The sequence below is a fragment of the Canis aureus genome, chromosome 35 (assembly GCF_053574225.1).
Source record: "Canis aureus isolate CA01 chromosome 35, VMU_Caureus_v.1.0, whole genome shotgun sequence".
Classification (NCBI taxonomy): Eukaryota; Metazoa; Chordata; class Mammalia; order Carnivora; family Canidae; genus Canis; species Canis aureus.
In genome coordinates this window covers 24,959,059-24,981,783 of record NC_135645.1, presented here as the reverse complement: position 1 = coordinate 24,981,783, position 22,725 = coordinate 24,959,059, and the positions used below count along the sequence as shown (strand labels likewise).

At 39.7% G+C, this 22,725-nt stretch overlaps 1 protein-coding gene and 1 long non-coding RNA gene across 2 annotated transcripts in view; one reads left to right on the top strand and one right to left on the bottom strand.

The window, feature by feature from the left end:
* COL8A1 (collagen type VIII alpha 1 chain) overlaps window positions 1-18,821 on the top strand; it is a 143,726-nt gene extending 124,905 nt beyond the window's left edge. The window contains exons 3-4 of the mRNA XM_077884170.1: window positions 10,186-10,516; window positions 14,154-18,821. Of these exons, the coding sequence (XP_077740296.1) occupies window positions 10,189-10,516; window positions 14,154-16,060 (2,235 nt within the window). The 5' untranslated portion in view covers window positions 10,186-10,188 and the 3' untranslated portion in view covers window positions 16,061-18,821. The remainder of the gene's footprint in view (window positions 1-10,185; window positions 10,517-14,153) is intronic.
* On the bottom strand, window positions 353-22,037 carry LOC144305388 (uncharacterized). Its single transcript, XR_013372425.1, has 3 exons — window positions 9,665-22,037; window positions 8,738-8,819; window positions 353-1,675 (listed from the first exon to the last, which is right to left on the bottom strand). It is a non-coding gene; the product is annotated as an uncharacterized LOC144305388 (long non-coding RNA).
* Window positions 22,038-22,725: the final 688 nt, after the last annotated feature.

Sequence of the window (22,725 nt, the reverse complement as noted above, 5' to 3'; positions counted from 1 at the left end):
GGAAAGTATTGGCAGAAACATCCTGGGCTCTCTCTCTTGCTTCCAGGAAGTGCCCATGCTGGCTGGGAACTGAGCACAACGTTCTTTATATTTCAACTTTCTCAATTTTCAAGATTTACACCAGGACTTTTAATTGTAAGAACAACCACTAACTCATTGGAATTTCACCTAGTTTCTCAGTGTTTCTTAAGATGCTGAGCAATAATGAAGTATCTAGAAGGCATACAGAATTATAGAAAAGGAAAAAAGGCAAAGGTTCTAATATGACAGCCTTCCTCAGAAAATTGGAATCCATAAGCAAGCCATCTACTCCTCCCTGTCCCTCCCTCCCATATCTGGAGGTTGCCCTGGAACCCCAGCTTCTTAAACTTTAGCACCTAGATGAAGGCCATTCAGGGAACATGTTATATGCTCTTGTCTTTTTGCCTAACTTGGTTTAGACTTGCTATTCTCTGTGACCTCAGATATTTTGGGAATGAGTATAATTTTATCACTTTATTTTATTTAATTCATGTGTTACTTACAAAGGAGTACTTCAAACACAACTTGGACACCTGGGTGGCTTAATCCATTAAGCATATGCCTTGGGCTCAGGTCATGATCCCAAGATCCTGGAATTGAGCTGTATCAGGGCTCCCTGCTCAGTGGGGATCCTGCTTCTCTCTCTACCCATCCTCTCTGCTCATGCTCTCACTCTCTTTCTCGCTCTCACACTCTGTCTCTCAGACAAATAAAAATTTTAAAACACACACACAACTGCTAAGTTGTAACTATCCATGTGACAGGATATTGCTGAGTTCTGTTGGTTGAAATTCACCCATAATGCCATTGGCCTGGACAAGAGTTCAGGGTGAGATCAAAATGTTTGCAGTAGGAAAAAAAAAAAAGTGTGTTCCAGTGAACAAACGTTCCATGAAATTTATATTTTACATAATAGATTATAACTGTTTGCTCTAAATAAGCAATTTTACAATGTCCTGTTCGATGGATTACATTAGAGGAACCTTCCCCATTCTCCCTTGCAACAGCTTAAGAACAGCTTCAGTTTACATTGTATAATTTACACAAACTGTAGTGGTACAGAGAATGAAGAATGATGCTCTACAGAGTGCTCTCCAGTTCTCCTCAGGATCACCAGGAAGGAACTGACCTTGCTGCATATCACCAGGCCCACAGAATGGGGAGAACCTTATTTTTGGGATGCTCTCATCACAGGTTACTTTACTATAGAACTGTCCTTAAGTTTCAGATCTTCGATTTTTCTTGCAAAATGAACGTCGTTCCTCCTAAAAACATAACTGTCATACTATTCATTACCTTCCTCTCCTTCCCAAGATGCGAGCTCTGTATTCATTTGCCATTTCTCTGACAGGAGGCATACATCAATGTTCGCTAAGTGACTTGAGGGAATTTTTAAGCTTACACATTGGAAGAAGTTGTTGTTGTTGTTGTTTTAAATCATTTGTAGCTACTTTTAGAAGATTTCTCTAAGCAATTTTTAATTTTTATTCAGTCTTTAAATATGGTAGAAAAATTATAAATCAGATTTTGATTCCTAAGCTTTGTTTTTTATTAAAAAGGTCCTTCTTTTTGTTTCTGGACAGGTGCAGCTCATTTCATCAGAGAATACTTACAGGGAGGGGGCACCATTCAAATCTTCCTGTTCCATCTCCAACTGTAAGAAGGGAGAGATAAATATTGAAAAATAACTGGAAGTGTGAGATTAATTAACTTTATGATATCCAAAAGGCTTGAGCATGTACTTTCATGAAATCATTTATCTATGAAGTGTGGATATGTTATTCATGTTCACAGCTACCACAAAATTTTAGAACTAGAGGGGACCTTGAAGTCATGTAGCCAATGTTCCCATTTTGCAAATGAGGAAACCAATGCCTTGGCAGGATAGGTAACTTTTTTAGGTCAGAACTAGAATTTGGGTGCTCTATGCTCTGAGAACAATGATATGTTCATGTTATAGGGAGACTAGCAGAACCAAGCAAAAAAAGGATTCCACTTTAGAACTTTCTCTTTTAGGAGTCCTCTCAAGTATTTTATAAACTATTTGGCAGCTGACATGATTCCATTTAGAGAGACAAAAGGAGTTAATTGCAGACTTCGAGTATGTGGACTATTATTTTAAGGAAAATATTCTCCAGATGTTTCCCACCTCCTTTGAGAATGGAAAAGAGGAAATGAGTTTAAAGTTCAGCAAGTCCAGATTAGATATTAAGAAATGTAGGTCTATGAAATCCTGCAGTTGGTTACTGGGGAATGTTGTGAAATCTCCTCTTCTGGAGAATTTGTGGAATGTGGGGATTATTTCGGAAGGTTTATGTGGGTGGCCCATTTCTAGAGCTGGGGATATAACCTGATTTACATCTCAAATTTCTGTAGGCCCTGTGACATCATGCTCTACCCATAGCTCGTAGGTGAGATTGTTTGCTGCTCTTGGTTATAGAGGATTCATCAGTGAAGCCTGTAAATTAAGCCACCTTATATTTACATCAGTCCTGATAGATATAAGTGGGCAGATTGATTAAAACTAATGAGTGCTTATGGGATGATCTTGTCCAATGCCTTCATTGGAGTGACTGACCAACATCTAATATTTCAACATATTTCTTTAGGCTTCATCTTAGCATCTTCATGTCGCTAGTGGCTTTCTGGCTTCATGAATGCCTTCAAGCTTGTGTCCCTAGTCCAAGAAGCAAAAAGGAAGGGAACCAGTCCAGGATCACATCCTATATAACAGAGAAACTCTTTCAATTAAAAAGGTAGCCTAGTATTTGGAGGACAAGATGGAGAAAAGTGACAGTATAATTAGATCTATACTTGTAAAACAAAGTAGAAAGATTTGTTAGATAATGTATTAGATGATGGCTCCTAAAAGTAATCAAATAAGAATTTAAAAGCTTTAACTCAGAATTGAACAGTCTTGAATTTCAGTAAAATAATCAATTTTATAAATACAGGATAGGGAGATATCATTTGGGTTTAATATTTTAAAAAACTTAGTAAGTGGATACAAGATTATTAATATAATATATTTGAAGTATGTTCATGGTGCTGGCATAAAGTAAGTTCTCAAAAATGTACCTAATATTATTATAACTTTTATGTTCATTGGCCCACCTCCCCTAGCCATCCTCTGCTCTGGTTCTGGTTTTCTGGTTTTCTCATATTCAGTCACTGATTTGGCCCCTTGTCACCCTGGAGCAGCATTGAACCATTCTTCCACCTAACCCCCAAATCAATTCCCACAAAAGAATTAGGTTTTCTTCTGCAGGATTAGAGTTTCTTCATCTCTGAGGACATGAAGGAGGGGATTTACAATACATATCCTATAATAAATATAAAAAGCCTTTCTGAAATGAGTTTTTCTTTTCTTGACTGTTCCTTCACTGGAGATCTCCTTTTCTGGGACTCTTCCATGCAGCAATCAACTCTGCTCACATTTAATCTCCTCCAAAATCCCTCAGAATTTCTCTACCCTCTATTATTTAAAGTTGCTTCTACCTTCCTTTAAAATGCAGGTGCCAGCTCATCCAAGCACAGAAGACTCCATTTCTATAGTAAAATGGGTTTCAAAGAATATCATCTGCACAAATGATACCCATCTACCTCCTTAGCTACCCTCTCCTGCTTTTTCTCCATATTATCCAACACTGCCTATATTTAGGTTTTTGGTTATTTTTTTATGCCCTATCAAAGAGTAACTTTCAAAATGTTAACACAATTCTCATTCACAAGTGAACATGTCGAAGTTTTATTTAACATGATGACAAAGTTGGTTTGAAATAAAATATTATGAAGTTGGGTTCATTTTTATCATAATGAGCTGATAAAAAAGAATGCTGAGATAACGCTATGTCAGATACAAAACTAGTTAACATAGTAAAGGGCAATAAAACCATATCCTGATCAACAGAGTTGTTAATATCTTGAATGCTAATCAATTATGCAATAAGTTATATATCCTTAAATGATCCTAAGGTAGGCTTATTGGCATAAAAGTAACAGGTCATGTAACCATTCATCTTTTGCCTTAGCCAATTTTGGGATATATTCTTAATTTCCCCTTCTCACTTCCCATTAAAAGCAAGCTATATGGGCACTGCCATGTATGAATCAAAAAAAGTGGGTCTTCCCTACCAGCTGCTTAGGTAAAAATAATAACAAAAGTTGTACGACATGGGGTACCTGATGGCTCAGTCAACTAAGTGACCAACTCTTGGCTTTGGCTCAGGTCATGATCTCAGGGTCGTGAGATGGAGCCCCAGGTCAGGTTCCATGCTCAGCAGGGAACCTACTTCAGATTCTTTCTCTCTGCTCCTCCCCGACTTGTGCTCTTTCTCTCTCTAAAATAAATAAATCTTAAAGGAAAGTTGTATGACATGGTAATAGGTTGCTTTATGAATGTTTCTATCATTATATCTAAGTAGGAAATATGAGGGCTTTCTGTTAGCAACTCTTGTAGACAGGATTCTAAATACAGAATGAGGCTAAAGTAGATATTTTCTAAAGCCCCTATCAACCTTAAGAGTTTTGACTATAAAGCTCTTTCAATAGACGCTGAGAAAATCAAACTAGTATCACATATTTTCCTTGTCCTCAGCAAACTTAACAATCATATTGAGGTTTAATGAACCAAAAAAAAAAAAAAGGAAAAAAACATAAGGTTGATGAGCTGCATTTAACTTTGTGTTAAATTTCAATAGGACAAGGAAGATAATAATGGTTTAAAAGGTAGGGAAGACTTTGCAGAAGAGGCAGGAATTGGCCTGGTCTACAGGAACGGTAGGTATTGGCTGAGTTGTGTTTCCACCCAAATTCATATTTTGAAATCCTAACCCCTAGCACTTTCAAATGTGACTGTATTTAAAAAGGGGTTTTTTAAAGAGGAAATTAAGTCAAAATGAGTTCAGTAGGGTAGGCTCTAATCTAACATGACTAGTGTCCTTATAAAGGACACAAATACACAGAGTAAAGATCATGTGAAGACATAGGAAGAAGATGGCCATCTACAAGCCAAGGAGATGGATCTCAGAAGAAACCCACTATGCCAATATCTTGACTTCTGACTTCTAGTCTCCACAACTGGGGGGAGACTAAACTTCTGTTGTTTAAACCATCCAGTCTAAGATACTTGGTCATGGTAGACCTAGCAAACTTACATAGTAGGGCTGAAATCTAGAGAAAGATTTAAAAGAAAAAAAGAAAACTCCAGGAAAAAAAAAGGATATAATAAGGAGGTCAAAATGAGGACAGACATAGATGAAGCATAAAGCTTTGAAACAATGGTTTACATTAGGGAAAGTCACCTATAACTATCATTGTGATATATCGGACTTTCTGGATTTTTTGTTTGTTTTAGTATTGTATCATGAGAGACAAACAAGGCTTTCAACTTTTACATCTCTATCCAAAATTTGCTTCCTCAGGGATATCTCCCGCCATCACCCTTTCCAAAATAGTGTCTTTACTTCAAGTCATTCTCCAGCCCTTCACTCGTTTTCTTTTTCACAGCACTCAAATCTAAAACTATAAAATTTATCTTTGTTTATTATTGCCCATCTCCCCACACTGGAATGTGAGTTCAATAAGATCATGGACCTCATCTCTCTAATTCACTTCTCTCCCCAGTACCCATAACAGTTTGTAATAATTAGTAGGCACTCCTCACATATCTATAGCTAAGGAATGAATTGCTCTGAGAAATGCAAACAGTAGAGAACATTCTTTGAGAGGCATGGATAGGAAAGCCAAGAAGACAATTCTGGTGAATACTGCAGGAGTAGGATTCTAACTTCCCCTTGCTTCAAAGATGATAAATCTGAGGGCTTGATGGAGCATCTGGATGGCTCAGTGGTTGAGCATCTGCCTTTGGCTCAGGTTGTAACCCCAGGGTTCTGGGATCAAGTCCTGCATCGGGCTCCCTGCATGGAGCCTGCTTCTTCCTCTGCCTATGTCTTTGCCTCTCTGTATCTCTTGTGAATAAACAAAATCTTAAAAAAAAAAATCTGAGGCCTTGAGAAACTACAAATCCTGTGTGAGGGACTGTCAAGCAGCAGATGAGAGAGGCTTGTCTACACCACACACACACACACACACACACACACACACACACACACACAAACACACGGTAGCAGGCAGACATGCGCACTGTGTTAGCGCCATGTGAAAAGGAAAGTTGGATTTAGGGCAAGAACTGAAGGTTTAAATACTTAAACATTCTTTTGCACAGCAAGCCAACATCTCATGGGGATAAATGTACAAATAAAATGCTGAGGAGCGTCTAAAATAATATATATCACATTATTCTGCTATATACATTACGGGTCACATGAGGAAACTGAAACTCACTGCAGCCCTTCCCAAATATAGGGAACCATTTAGGGCTGTTCAGAATGATTAGCATTGGTGATTCTGACACCAGAATGAGTAACTGCCCTAGTTCAGCTGTTCTTTTTTGCCATTTTTAACAAGTACATTTTAATGGTCATTATTATTTTATTCATGTTAGGTTTATCATTACTGCAGTTAACCTCACATTTATTTTGGCTAGTATCCTTCTTTGAAAGTCTTTGACATTTCAGTTGGTTTTGATTTGTCTTTTTGGTCACACTCCATTAATAATAACTTAAATTTGAGCGGTGCTTTTCAGCTTACAAAAAATAATTCATATTATCATTCGTGTCCTTGAACAGCTCTGTGGGAGAGGCCGAGATTGTAATTTCTTTTTTATAGTTGCTGTTTTATAGGGAAGGAAACTGAGGCTTAGTGAAGATAAGGGACTTGCCCAAAGCCACATGATGAATGGCAGAGGTACAACCGAAATCCAGGTCTTTGGCTTCTTCTAAAGGCTTCTCCCTTAATGACATGAGACCCATCACTAAGTTGGCCTGACTGGCAAAGATCCACTGTCCACACACATTATACATGTTTATGTTCGTGTATAGTCAAACGTGCATACACACATTATCAAATAGAAATCTAAGAAAACATCAACTAGAATTCACCCCATTATGTGTCCTGCATCCTCAGAAAAAGGGGAAAGAAAACCCATTATTACCATTTTTCCCAGCTGAAATTCCAAGGCTCCTTCCTCCCGCCAGGTGTTTGTACAGCATTACACAAATCTGATGTTCTTTTGAGTGATTTGGGGAGAACCACCACACCACTTTGACCACCAAAAATATCCTCAGGGACAAGAGGGAAATTAGTAAGGGTAAGTCAAGCGGTAAATTCTAATCGGGGCCCCTACATAAATATTCAAGTTAAAACTGAACAAAGTTTATTTAAATAAAGAGCCAGAGAAATGGCAGATGGCAGACCTAAGGAGGTGGTTTTCAGGAGAGAAAGGCCAAGCCTACAAGAGGAAATAATTGTAGTAAAGTAGATCCCACTGGGCCTTTGGTATTCAACTGGTCTTCTTCCAGGCATTTCTCTTTCTTCCAGTTTTCCAATGTTTCATTAGATTGTCCTGGTTTAAAGATTATTAAGTATAATCCAACACAATCGCTGAATTGATGGAAGGGTGAAGGGCCAAGCATCCTAGCTTATTCTTAAAGACATCACCACAAACTTAGGGTTTAGTAAATAAATTCAGTCACTCCCAAAGATGGAATTAAGTCCCAGCGTATACATTACCGGATATTACCGTGTATTTCTGGTATGGATTAACATTTTTAGCTCTCTAGTGACTGCCTTAGACATTGAATGGTAAGGACTTTAAAGAACAATGTGTCTCATTAACACAAATGAAGAAGTTAAGGGGTCTGTTCAGATATACAAAACTTAGAAATAATGTCTCAAGTTCTAGTCTTCTGCATGAACAAAGTAAGGAACAGTGGGGTGTATAGTATACTGTGATTTGTGTTTTAAAGGTGTGTGTAGTGTATGTACATATTCCTAGAACACCTCCAGAAACATGAGGAAAATGGGGAAAGTTGTTGCTTCAAAGGGAACGGACTTAAGTTACTGGACAGAAGAGGGTAGGAAATTTACTTTTTTCTGGATATCCCGTGCTACTCATTAATAGTTTACACATCTGTCACACCTACTAAAAAAGTATAAGCCCTGTGGGTGCAGGGCCCATTGACCAAATTATATTTATCTTTGTAATCCCTGGATGGGTCTAGCATTGTGTTTGGTAAGTGGTCAATAAATTTATCACTGAGTACTTAGAACAGATTTTTTTTTGTCCCCATCTAAAATAAAACTATTACTGAGTAGAAGTCATTACTAATTTGGGGGCTCTTTCCAAAAGGTTTATGATAATTAATCATTCTTAGAAAGACAGAAAATAACTGCCTCTACCTCCCCCCAATTACCAGCACATGTATTATTTAGAGTACAATTGAATCAACCAGTTCTTGAGACTGTTCTGATTTATGAAATGGAGAAAGCTTTATAAATCATTTTGCTGACAGATTTTTTTGGGGAAAAATGACTAGTTAGTATATTTAGAAAAATTGTAAAGCAGTGAATTTTTTGGTAGAGACTCCATTAAATATTTTCTTAGGTGCTTTTTATTAACCAGTTCTCCTGTAGCCTGTTCACACTCCTGGCATTACTCTCGAATAGGATGTCGCAAAGTCAACACATATTTTCTAAGGGGTGGAAAACTATGATCCAGAATCAAGTAAGGCAGAAGCAAAGAAAACAAACTCACAGAATGGAAATTAAAATTATTTAGAGATAGCTTATTCAAAGTTCTCCAGAATGTCCTTACCTTAAAAATTGTGAGAACCTTGCCACTTCTTTCTCCAGCATGATGATGACCCTTCAATGAGGATTCAGATTTTCATCAAGACCTTTAAGAAGGTGTGGGAAGCCCCTTGTTAGGTAGGGACAGTACCAGGGAGATTTCAATGTGTACCACACTCACCCTCTAGTGGGCCTTTGTGAGCACTGCAGCTCCCTGGACTTTCGGGTTTTCAGCCCGGCATTTCCAGAGGTCTGATCCAGGTTGTTTTTTACAAATAAATAAGCCCCATTAATATTTCTCTTATTAACTGTTAAACTGCAAAGGATGCTATTAAAGGGCTTGTACAAATTATTCTAGTGAGTAGTTAAACATCGTTATGTTATTTATACTAGTTTGCCTTGTAAACTCCTTTCTTTTCTAACAGTATAAAGACCAACTTCAGTGGACTCCAGGTCCAATTAGGCAAATTCTAAATCAATGACCCTAGAGTATTCAGGTAGAAGAATGAAATGTAATTCCTGTATGTACATAATTATGATACTGAGTTTTAAAATATTTGGGGGCTGTCACATGAAGTACCTCCTTCCCAATTCAGAAGGCTTCTGCAGTTTTGTTTGCTCATTCTTTAACTCTTACGTTTATCTGAGACCATACCAAAGTACCCAAAGGGCAGATGCAAAGTCTCAACCCCTGCATAAAACCTATCAATTTCTATCTCCACTTAGAATAGAATTTTGGCACGTACTAACAAAAGCCTGGCTGGCCAAGTTTGCCTCCTTTGGAACAATGTACTCTTTATCTATTAGGATTCAATTTAGTGCAAATGTGTGACATTCAAAGTAAGTGATTAAAGGAGATGATAAACCTTTAGCTCTTTCTTATATAAACAAATTTCAAATGTAAGGATTACTAGGGGCCTTAGTATTCAACCAAGGCTGAGGTTTCTTCTACCTTGTTGGCTCCACCATGCTCAGTACACAGAGATCACTTGCTGGTCCAAGGCATCTGGTCTGTTTCCAGGCAACATTTCCACATTTCAGCCAGCAGGAAGAAGAAAAACAGGGCCACTCTCAAGATTCTTCTCAGAGGTTGTACCCATTACAACTACATCCAATTGGAGAGAACTTTGTCACATCGCCACACCTGGCTGAAATATCTTTATCCTGGGCTGCTCTGTTCCAGCTAAAAATCAAGAGTTCCAACACTATGGAAGAAGGCAGGATTGATATTTAGGGATACAATACAGCAGTATTTCCCATGGTTTATGATCCCACCCACTGCTTTCATTTGACAGTTCCTTCTCCTTTCTGTTTTTTGCTTGTTTCCTACTGAGAGGTAACGGTCTTCCTCCTCCTTTTCATTTGTCTTCCATGGGTGACGTTCTGATGATAAAGACTGTTTCTTTTATCTAACCAAACCTGTCATGTGGCCTGCTAGTTCTCACCATATTGGTGCATTCATTCCTCCCACAGGTGATGGCTGCGCCGCCCGGCCCTCTGCAGCTGCTGGGAGTGCTGCTTACCATTTCCCTGGGCTCCGTCAGGCTCATTCAGGCTGGTGCTTACTATGGGATCAAGCCACTGCCACCACAAATTCCTCCTCAGATCCCACCGCAAATTCCACAATACCAGCCTCTGGGCCAGCAAGTACCTCACATGCCTTTGGGCAAAGACGGCCTTAGCATGGGCAAGGAGCTGCCCCACGTGCAGTATGGCAAAGAGTATCCACATCTGCCCCAATACATGAAGGAAATTCAGCCGGTGCCAAGAATGGGCAAGGAAGCGGCACCTAAGAAAGGCAAAGGTAACATCATATCATATTCCTGTGCTGTTACAAAACAGCAGCTTTCCAAAATCTGAAACTGTAAGATCAGGGGGAGAAGCTAAATTTTAGAAATTTTTATTTTAGAATGTGTTACTGACATTCATTGTTTACTGTGTTCTTAACTCTATCCTTGGAAAGTTCAAGACCTAAAAATACAAACAAAATTACTGTTTTGCATTGTGCTTTATTATTTTAACAGCATTATATGGCACAAATCTATATTTATTCTCTTTTTCATTATCTATTCCCTTATTCATTATCTATTCCACCAAACTATCTATCCAATAGTTTGGCAACTATTTAATGAGCATCTATTTTTGTGTCAGAAGCTGGGCCAGATGCTGGGGGATTAAAGCAGTGGGGGGAAAAGGGGACAATCTTACAGGAAGCTGCTGGAAGGCACGGAGAGCATGATTGCTCTGTTCTTCCAAACTTTTCTTCCCTGAACCTGAAGAAAACCAATCTGGATTCACTCCCTCTGATTGACACTCACTCAAAAAGGACACTTCTGATTAAGATGGTTGAAACTAGAGATGGATAGGTTATCAATGAAATTTCGCAGCATCATGATCCTGAGCGAAAAATCGCACATAATTCGGTGCAGCAATATATTACCAGCAAGAATAAAAAAAGAAATCCGTATCTTAAAGAAACAGCTTTCAAGTGCTTTTCTGCAGTTTTTCAGGAGCACAAGATAGATTTGGAATAACTTCTAGTTCTTAAGAACTGACACCCTTAAAATATTTACAAAAAAGTTTACAGCATATCTAGTGTACAAAGAAAACTTGTGCTAGAATACCTTTTAAAATATATTTTTGAATACCATTAAAACTGTTTTTTTCCAAGCGAGTATCTGGCCAACTTGTTTCTGTTTCAGTAAATCTCTGGATAACTCAAAATTTAAAAAGGTGACTAGTCAGTCTTCTGAGGTAGAAGAACAATGTTGTAAGGAACATTGTGTGTGTATATATATATATGTGTGTGTGTGTGTGTGTGTGTGTATATATATATACACATACATATATATGTATTTGAAAGCACTTTGTGAACAAGGTGCTAGACAAATGCCAGTGTTTTTAAGAGCACTTTAATTAAGCTATTACAACTGTTAGTCAATAAACTGATAGGAGACTATGAAGGGTAAGGACTGCAGGTAGAGATGAAGATTTTTCCCATGGCTTTCCTGCCATATTCATTATTCAACACCTACAAAATGCTTATCACTTGAGAGACACCTTTTCAAACTTCATGAGGTATATCTGGATTCTTGGAAACCTAGTATTTGTAGGAAAGGAACTGCATCAGCACAGAATTCCCCTTGAGGAAACATAGGTCATTCCCACTGGTCCCTGAAAAAGCAAGAAGCTCTACTTCTGGGGTAGTAGTGGATTTGGTGCTAAGAAACCTAGAGGCCAGAAATGAAAGACTTGAAAATAATATAATATTGTATGTCAACTATATTTCAACTAAAAAAAAAAAAAAAAAACCCAAAACAAAAAACAAACCTCTCTGAAACTACTTTTTCTTCATCTGTAAAGTTAAGATTTGTTGAGAAAATCAAAGGCATAGGTAAGTAACAAACTTTTGAGTTGCTATAACTGGTCATTCAAGAAACCTTAGCTAGGAGCAGGGTATGTTCCGGGCACCGTGCTGGACACCAAGGACTCCTGATGAGAAGATATGACCTTGCTCCAGACACTCTTGATATAGTAGCTGCATAATTCACTGCTTAGAAAGAACATACCCTAATAGCATTAGAATATCAACCTAGCATAAATGAGGTATCCCCAATCTTCTTCTCTTTAGGAGCTGATCGTCCACTTAGGAGATTATCTCAACTATTTGTTTTCCTTCCTTTCTTAAGTGGCCTGCCTGGCTTTTGGCATTTCCTGAACTCATTCTGATGGGAACCAGACTGCATTGGGAGCATTTGCTAAGAATACGAGTTCTATGGTTCATTTGTTCCCTGAGAGTAGCTCAGTGAAAAATATAATGGTCAAGATTCAGATATGACTGTTGGTTAAAATAAAACTATCATTCATTTCATTTCATTTCAGTAGTATACAAGATACTACTACTATATAGAATTGTTTTGCTCTGAAAGACAGCATAATCATAGTGAGAAAGATGTGCTTTGTATTTTGATCATTTGTGAAAGCCTAATGTCTCTCACATCTATCATCTAATCATGTAGTATGCTCGTATTAGCCTTACTGCACAGAGAGGCAAGCAGAGACACTGAAGTGGCCCAGTCCAGACCTCATTTCAAGGCCAAAAAGAACTTTCTGTTCTTTCCAGCTCAACTCCTTCTCCACACTGCTTGTCAACTTAAAGTATCTTATTCACTTCTCTTGTTTTAAACCTAATTTGCAAATGAGAAATAATTTATTAAAAATTTGAATTCCCACGAGACTCTGGAAATCCTATAGCACATTAAAGATACTAAGCATACATATTTGGTCTAGAGGACTGATGGGAAAGATGTTATTTATTTATTTATTTTTATTTTATTTTTTAAATATTTTATTTACCTATTCATAAGAGACACAGAGAGAGGCAGAGACATAGGCAGAGGGAGAAGCAGGCTCCCTGCAGGGAACCCGATGTAGGACTTGATCCCGGGACTCCAGGATCATGCCCTGGGCAGAAGGCAGGTGCTCAACTGCTTGAGCCACCAGGCATCCCTATTTTATTTTATTTTTTTAAGATTTATTTATTTGAGAGAGAGAGAAAGAGAGAGATTGTACATGTGTGCACATCCAAGCAGGGGAGGAATAGAGGGAGAGAATCTCAAGCAGACTCCCTGCTATGCATGGAGCCCTAGGTGGGGCTTGATCCCATGACCCTGAGATTATTACCCGAGATAAAATTAAGAGTCAGCCACTCAACTGACTGAGCCACCCAGATGCGCCATGTAGAAGATGTTATTAAACCACCTACAAGATAAAATGCTTCTATTCTTCCCTGAATCTACATGATAATTACTATCATTAGACTATATTTCAACACAAGAGAAAATATTATTTAGCCATAAATTATTATATAAAAAAAAATCAAAGATGTGGAAAAATATAGCATTAAGTAAAAAAAAGTAATAAAAATGGAGAATGACTCCATTGTTTAAAATACACACACATGCACGTGTACGCACATACATACACACACCTAGAACACATGGCATGGAAATACATACAAATGTCAGGTGATTATAGGCAACTTTGATTTTTCTTTACCGTTCTTTTGAATTTTCCAAAATCTTCATAATGAACACAACCATAAGGAAACTTGGGAGTTTTGTACTTGGAAACATGTTTCTTCATTACTTTTTAGCTTTATTTAACTTGAACCAGTGCTGATAAGAGCAGCTACAGATACCCATTCTCTAAATAGTATTTCAAACAGGACAAAGCAATTATTAGCTTAACTGCTGTGTAAGTCCTGATATCAGAGTCCTGGAAGATGAACACATGGTTCCTGGTCTCTCCTCTCAGTCAGTGATGGGCTGAGGTGTCAGAACTAAGTAGTGATCGTCATGACTTCTTCAATAAGGAATAATAAATACTAATTTCTCTCTCTTCCCCCCCCCCCACTCTCTCTGTCCCCTCTCTCCTACTAGAAATACCATTAGCCAGTTTACGAGGGGAGCAAGGCCCCCGTGGAGAACCCGGCCCAAGAGGACCCCCGGGGCCCCCCGGCTTACCAGGTCATGGGATACCTGGAACCAAAGGAAAACCAGGGCCACAGGGATACCCAGGAATTGGAAAACCAGGTATGCCTGGGATGCCAGGAAAGCCAGGAGCCATGGGAATGCCAGGGGCAAAAGGTGACATTGGACCCAAAGGGGAGATCGGGCCTATGGGGATCCCAGGGCCGCAAGGACCTCCAGGGCCTCACGGACTTCCCGGCATTGGAAAACCAGGTGGGCCAGGGCTACCGGGGCAGCCAGGTGCAAAGGGAGAGCGAGGACCCAAAGGTCCCCCGGGACCTCCAGGCCTTCAGGGTCCGAAAGGAGAGAAGGGCTTCGGGATGCCAGGTCTGCCAGGCCTAAAGGGTCCTCCAGGGATGCATGGCCCCCCTGGCCCTGTTGGACTTCCCGGGGTGGGTAAACCAGGAGTGACAGGCTTCCCTGGGCCCCAAGGCCCCCTGGGAAAGCCAGGTCCTCCAGGGGAACCTGGGCCCCAAGGCCCTGTTGGGGTCCCAGGAGTTCAAGGGCCTCCTGGGATGCCTGGAGTTGGAAAGCCAGGCCAGGATGGGATCCCTGGCCAGCCAGGATTTCCAGGTGGCAAAGGGGAGCAAGGACTGCCAGGGCTGCCAGGACCTCCAGGCCTTCCAGGGATTGGGAAACCGGGCTTCCCAGGACCCAAGGGTGACAAGGGCATAGGGGGTCTTCCTGGGGCTCTAGGACCAAGAGGGGAGAAAGGACCAGTCGGTGCCCCTGGAATGGGGGGCCCCCCAGGAGAGCCAGGCCTGCCTGGGATCCCAGGTCCTATGGGTCCTCCAGGTGCTATTGGTTTTCCCGGACCCAAGGGAGAAGGTGGCATTGTAGGGCCACAGGGGCCACCAGGTCCCAAGGGTGAGCCAGGGCTTCAAGGCTTCCCAGGAAAGCCAGGTTTCCTTGGTGAAGTAGGGCCCCCTGGCATGAGGGGCTTGCCAGGTCCCATAGGGCCCAAGGGGGAAGCTGGGCACAAAGGGTTACCAGGGCTCCCTGGGGCTCCAGGGTTGCTTGGACCAAAGGGAGAACCAGGAATCCCAGGGGATCAGGGTCTACAGGGCCCTCCAGGCATCCCAGGGATTGCAGGCCCCAGTGGGCCCATTGGACCACCTGGAATGCCAGGCCCAAAAGGGGAACCAGGCATCCCAGGGCCCCCTGGGTTCCCTGGAGTAGGGAAGCCTGGAGTAGCAGGACTTCATGGGCCCCCAGGGAAGCCTGGTGCCCTTGGTCCTCAAGGCCAGCCGGGCCTTCCAGGGCCCCCAGGCCCTCCAGGGCCCCCAGGGGCCCCAGCTGTGATGCCCCCGACACCACCACCCCATGGAGAGTATCTGCCAGATATGGGGCTGGGAATCGATGGAGTGAAACCCCCCCATGCCTATGGGGCTAAGAAAGGCAAGAACGGAGGGCCAGCCTACGAGATGCCTGCCTTCACAGCTGAGCTGACTGCGCCTTTCCCACCTGTGGGGGCCCCAGTGAAGTTTGACAAACTGCTCTATAACGGCAGACAGAACTACAACCCACAAACGGGCATCTTCACCTGCGAGGTCCCTGGGGTCTACTACTTTGCATACCATGTTCACTGCAAGGGGGGCAATGTGTGGGTTGCTCTGTTCAAGAACAACGAGCCCATGATGTACACGTACGATGAGTACAAAAAGGGCTTTCTGGACCAGGCATCTGGGAGTGCGGTGCTGCTGCTCAGGCCCGGAGACCGAGTGTTCCTCCAACTGCCCTCAGAACAGGCTGCAGGACTGTATGCGGGGCAGTACGTCCATTCCTCCTTTTCAGGATATTTATTATATCCCATGTAAAAAAAAAGAAAAGAAAGAGAGATTTAATAGAAGAAAAGAAAATGACGCACCGAAAAGATCCAAATGAAAAACATAATTGCTTCAAAACATTTATATAGTTGGAAAGTCATATTTAAGTGAAAATCTGAACCATCATGTACAAATAAAAACTAAGATGCATGTTAAATGCTCTGCATAGCAGCCTGTAATTAAAAATGATGGGATAGATTTATGTATCAAGTACTGACACTTGTGTTGTACCCACTGGAATCATATTAGCTGTTGTATTGTTATATGCTTCCATGATAACCTGCTTATTCAGATCAGTCAAAATATTTCAGTATGAAAGATCATAGCTAATGAAAAGTCACTTGCTCACATTGTTTAAAGATTTATAAATATGGCTTAAAGAAATGTTAATGATAACAAGTATATATACCGTATTTACTTGCATAATTTCCTCTGTATATGGGAGGGTGTTTTGTCAGGGAAGGTGGGGAAGCAGTTCTGCTGTGTTATAGTCCCGATGGGAAGGAGTCAGGGGGAGCAGTAGGGTGTTAGTCCAAGGGCTATTTCCTGCCTGTCAGAGACCAGGTCTTTTATCAACATGAGTCCTACTCAGAATTGTGTTATCTCGTGTCTCTAAAAGAACAAATGAGCCAATTGCCTGCTGTGTTATTTACTCAGCAAACCCTGTGTGCTTCGCACTGGATGAGCCATTTGGGGGATATAAGACAAGAGCTAAAAAACCAGGTGGGAGACAGGAGCAGGAATTAATTCACTTATTTCTCGAGGATCCTTTTTGTTTCATTTTCTGTAATTTTTTTTTCTTCCCACCATGTAACTTCCACAATGACCCAATTAATATAAAACATGTGGAAGTCACAAGGAAAAAATAATTTTCCAGTATTGTGGAATGTTCATTATTAATAGCAATTTTTAATTGCGTTTACATGCATATAAAAATCCGCCTCCTTTGCCTACCATACAAATGACTACAATGAGGTTTCGCTCTTGAAGGGGTGATCAGTATTTTTCAGTAGCTACTGAATTTTGAAGAAATTTCCTGGTACAGGATATATGCAAGTTGGCATATCGTCTGAGGTTCCAAAGCCAATTTTCAAAATCCAAGCCATCTTTTATTTGAGAAGAAAAAAAGTTTCAGAGTTTCAGAATTATATAGGAAAGTAGTTTTTTTGGGAAAAAAAAAAAGAGAAAAAAGAAAAAACGATTTCTGAAGTTTTAAATTTAGAAATGGGATATACTACTTCCTAGTGTAGGTACTAAAATTGTAGGAAAAGAACTCTTTCTTTAGAAGCAACCTGTGGAAGAGCTATCTGAAATGTCAGAGGGCAGTAAGAGCCCGTACTTCGGGCACCTCATACTCAGTGCAAGGCAAGAGTCAATATAGGTTTAAAGAGAAAAATAAGTATCCTTCCAGGTTTTCACTTAGGTACATACTAACTGCTGCGGGCATTCAAATCTGGTCTCAAAACGTGGGCAAACTATTTCAGTCAGCTATGAGTCTGCTGCTGATACTATAAAGCCACTGTGGGAAATAATGTGGGGCTATGGTAGTAGAATGTTCTGTTCCTCAAAATTAAGAGTAAGAAATTGAGGGGAAAGGTACAGGTGGAAAAATACACAAATAAATACGGTATAAACACACATGGAAATGTGTCTATGTCAAATCTGAATCATTTTAACCATCAAGAAAATTCTCCTCAGCCTAATAGGTGTCTTTCCCCTATATGGTATACGAGCACCTTTTCTTCTCGATTTCTTAAGAGAAATGAATTCATTACCAGGGCACTGCTAATTCTATGACAAACTTTTCCCATCAAAAGATTTCTGACCCAAACTTCATTTTCCGACCCAAACTTCATTTTCAAAGCAGACAGCATCTATATGGTCAAACATCCTTCAGGTTGGTCTTGAGGATGCTGGTTTTGGACTGATGACTATGGAGGCAACAGGGATCCATTAGGCTCCTTCTGCTGAATAGCTGCATTGAAATGGCTTGGAAGCAAGTCAGATCAGCTGATCCATAAATCCGTATTTATCTGTACATGTATGGGCTTTTTATTTCCACCAGGTATGAAAGACAGTACCTCTTTAGTTAAGACCAAATTTCACTTTTAAAAATACCTTCCAACTTATTTATTGGTTGTTACTCAATTGCCTAAATATAAATATATATATATATATATATATATAATGTGCGTGAGTGTGTATATTATCAGGCATATGCTTCTAACTTTTAGATAGGGAAGGAGCAAAATCTATGCCAGATACTGTGTATTCTACAATGGTGCTAATCTCAGAGCTAAATGAATTACTCCATATAATTTAAAAAAAGAATTTTAAATAATTATCTATGTGTCTGTTTCCCTTTTAAGTGTTGCACATCATGTTAACACATTAGTGTAAAAACAGATGAAACAACCACATGCTCAAAAGTCTAGGGATAGTGTTATAATCCCTATTTAATTCAAAATCAACTAGAACTTTTCCATGTGAAATGGACCAAACTGGCATTATGTTATTTAAACACAGAATTTTAATGCAGTATGACATCCCACAGAGGAAAAGAATGTCTATAGTGGGTGACTGTTCTCAAATATTTTATAGAAAACCATGAAAGGTGCTCTATAAAAAACTGGTGACTTTTTTTTTTTTGAGTTTCCATGATAGATTTGAGACTTGTCAATAGCAAATCATTTTTGTATTTAAATTTTTGTACTGATTTGAAAAAAAGACTTATTAAATATCTTTAAAAGTATGTTTCTCATCTTATTCATATCACTCAACTGACACTGAACCTCATACTTTTTCTATCCCCTGGTATACTAAGGAGCTCTGAAACAGAGACCGACAATAATCACAGCTTAAACAGGACAATTATTTCTCTTTGACATAATAGTTCCAAGCATCAGCAGTCCAGGGCTCATGTGGTAGTTCTAGTGAGAGCCCCAGGTTCCTTCTATCTAGCTGCTTTTCCATCCCAAAGGTGTTGCCCTCATCCCCAAAGTCCAGGACAGCTAACCATCACAGATATATTCCACAGTGGGAAGGTGAAAAAAATCAGGAAGGGGAGGGCAGGCTCCCTAATTAAAGAATTCAAGCCAGTAGTTGCTTACATTACATCCTCCCACATCGTATTGCTCTGAATTTAGTCACACTGCCCAAAGCTACCAGGAGAGTGAGGGAAATTGAATATTTATTCAGGGTAACAACATGCCCGGCTGAAAATTAGGATTCTCTTGACATGGAAGAAGGGAAGATACTAGGGGACAAACAGCTGCTTCATCTATCACACTATCACATCCATCATAAAAGAAAAACACTGCCACAAACCTCTCTTCCTCCACAAGAAACCAATCTTCAAATACTCTATACTATTTAGTTTGCCACGCTAGTGCCAAATTCCCTGAGGGGAGATAGTGGTGAATAGAGCTATAGAACAGAGGCAGACTTGCTTCAAGAACCTAAAGGTTTTAAAAAGCATCACTGACAAGGAAAGAATCCCGATGGGACGACTCATCAAGCTTAAAACGATCATAACTTATGTCTAGGATATTACAAAAGAATTATTCGAACCATTCCATAAGCAAGTGTCACCAGCCTGTGGCTGATTTACTCACTTGCTTAAACCATCAATCTGGAAGCTCAAGACCACAGCTTCCACTCCCATTTAGACCAGTTAGTTCTTTTTCATTCCACAGCTAAAGACTTCCATAATATGGACCAATCATCTTGTATGCACACAGTATTGGTCACAAAAGAAAACAGAAGAATGGATACAGGAGACACAGGCAGCAAGAATAAATCGTTGGAATTCAGAGTGCTAGACAAGCAGGGCAAGTCCATCATCACAATGAGTCTGAGGCATTCCTTTATGTTAAAACAAAACACAAAATAGCACCTACTTTGTATTCAATACTACTAGATAATGTGAAGGATACAAAAGCCACAGAAAATAGGACCCTTCTCCTTTTAAAAATAAATCATCATCTGTTTGGAGGAAATTGAGATTTTTGTCAAACAAGAAGTTAATTTCCAGGTCATTGTGAGGTAGTGTAGTGCTGACTGGATGCACACTAGACTGGACGCACGCTAGATTCAGAAAGTGAAAGACCATTCCATGCTGCTCCTTTGCTGGGAATGCTCTGACATGTCTCCTGCATAGTTCCTCCTCACCCCTCAAAACACAGCTCAAGCATCACCTCCTCTTCCCTACTGCTCGGTGTCAGTCACCTTCTCCCGTGTGATCACCCTGCCTTGTACAGAAGGCCTTGTAACTGACCTGTTTCTGTCTCCCATATCTGAAAGGGCTTAAGGTTCTTAAGAACAGGCACCTTCTTTTATCTTTCATTCACAGCCATCAGAGTGCTAGTCCAGTACCAAGTTGGAAGGAAGAATGAAAGATGAATCTCTTAAAGCTGCTGTGGGAGGCAATGCTTAAAGCTGATATGAGCTACAACTGAATCCAGCCCTGGGATTCCAAGATTCCATAGAAGATTATATATTCCAAGATTATTGAGAAGTTCCATTGGGATGAAACTGAGCAACAGACAGCTTTTTGGAGATGATTTTTAAAGAAATCAACTTTAATGGAATGGAATCTGAATAGCAAAGGACATCCCAAGAGGAATGGGCTCTCCTCCTCGAATAGACAGAAGGAAATTGGTGTTTTTTTAAAAATTTAAATTCAATTAGCCAACATATAGTACATCATTAGTTTCAGATGTAGAGAGAAAACTGGTATTTTGAGAGAGTGTGTGTGTGTGTGTGTTTTCTGGGACACGTGGGGGACAAGACCAGCTGGGATAATAGAAATGGCATGACTAGATCAGAGAATCTACTCAAGGACTAGTAAAGGAAACTAAGGTAATAACTGAAGAAGAGTCAAATGACATAGGGCTTTACATATAAGGAAGAGGTATTTATAGTTTATCTAATATGCAATAAGAAGACATTATAGGTCCTTAAGTGAGAAAGTGGTATGAAAGTAAGTATTTTAGAAAAGTTATTTTGACGATTCTATGAAGAAGGCGAATTACAAGTAGTAAAACCAATGAGGAAATCAGAATAGCTTTAACCCAGAAATGGAATGATGGGTTGATGGCAAACAGTCCTAAAAAGTCTCATGAGTAAAGGTCGTCAGGGTTTAAGGGCTGCAAAACAATGGAGCTATTTCAGGGGCAAAGAAATGGAATAAAGAAGAATGGAAAACTAAGGAGATGGGTTGAAAGACTGAACTGACCTGAGGGCCAATCTCAAGATAGTCTTATGAGGGAGAAGGAAGCTTAGCCCAAAGGTGGTTTCTTCTCATTGATACACCCAGAAGACCAGGATGACGTCCCCGGCCAAAAACTGGTGATCCACTAGCAGGCAAGGAAATGAGAAGACACTCAGTTTATTTACAGACTTATGAGACTAACTTGCTAGTGGGAGGAAGATGCCTGTGCTCCAGAAGTGCATTTGGCAGGGAGATGAAAGGTGGATCTTGGGAAGAGACATGGTGTCTAACATAAGGGAGAAAAAGGCCAACCTGAAATTAGTAGCACCATTTGCAGACAAAAAATCATTAAATTGTTTTAAAATATCCTCCTTTACGTACTGCAAGAATTTAACAAATCCTCCATAATAGATATAGCAAAGACAGATATCCTAATCCATATGGAATACAATGAATACTAAGTATACAGGGCTAACAAAGAACGCAAATCAATCATGTTTTACTCTATTTCAGAAAAGCTTTCTCCTTAATGGTCTTTGTAACTCTAAAAATACAAATGTTCATGTTATTCCCTATCATGAAGAACAAAATATCTATGGAGTAAGACTTAAGGTTATTTTTCTTTAACAGAGAGTTACATAGAATATTTGATGCTTTCTTCCATTTTCAAAAACAGTATTTGTATCAGGATAAATTTTATCTTCAAGTAAGTTACTTTTTATGATACCAAATAACTCTTAATGATTTTTATTAGCAGAAAAATGTGTTTTGTTTTTTTTTTGCTAATTCCTGGAGATAAGTGTAATGGAATTTAAATAAAAAGTGGGGCACATCATTCCATTTTACCAGTGTATTCAGAAGTTTCTCATCTGTGTTAGGGAAACACAAAACCATCTAATCAAATTTTCCTTTAAGGCATCCAGAACCCTTCCAGAGATTTTTTTTTCTTTACTATCTTACTGCAAGTAAAAATAGATTTTTATTAGAATCAAAAGCACTTCTAAATTAAAGTTTATGAACCCTGTGGAGCCTTACATTTCACATGCCCTGTTAAAATCACCAAGACCTAAAAGTTAATTTTGTGATGATCATGGCCAAGTCACTTTTCATCTAACAAGTGAGTGGCTGGCAGCAACGTTCACATCTGCTCTTTATTCATGGGATGAGAGACACAATGGGGGGAAAACTGATGGTATGTTTACTTTAGTCTCCAATGGTCTACTAGTAATAATAGTTGCCCTTCCCCCATCAAAAGTGAAGCTGTCCATGTCATTCGCTCTCCCAAACTGGAGTCATCAATATAGAACATGTTAGGAAAGGGCTCTGGGGTCAGACTCAGAACAAATCTCAACTCTTCTATTTAACAGCTGGTCACCTTAAAATAAATTATTTAACCTCTCTAAATTTCAGCTTTTGTGCCTATAAAATAGTAAGTAATAATAGT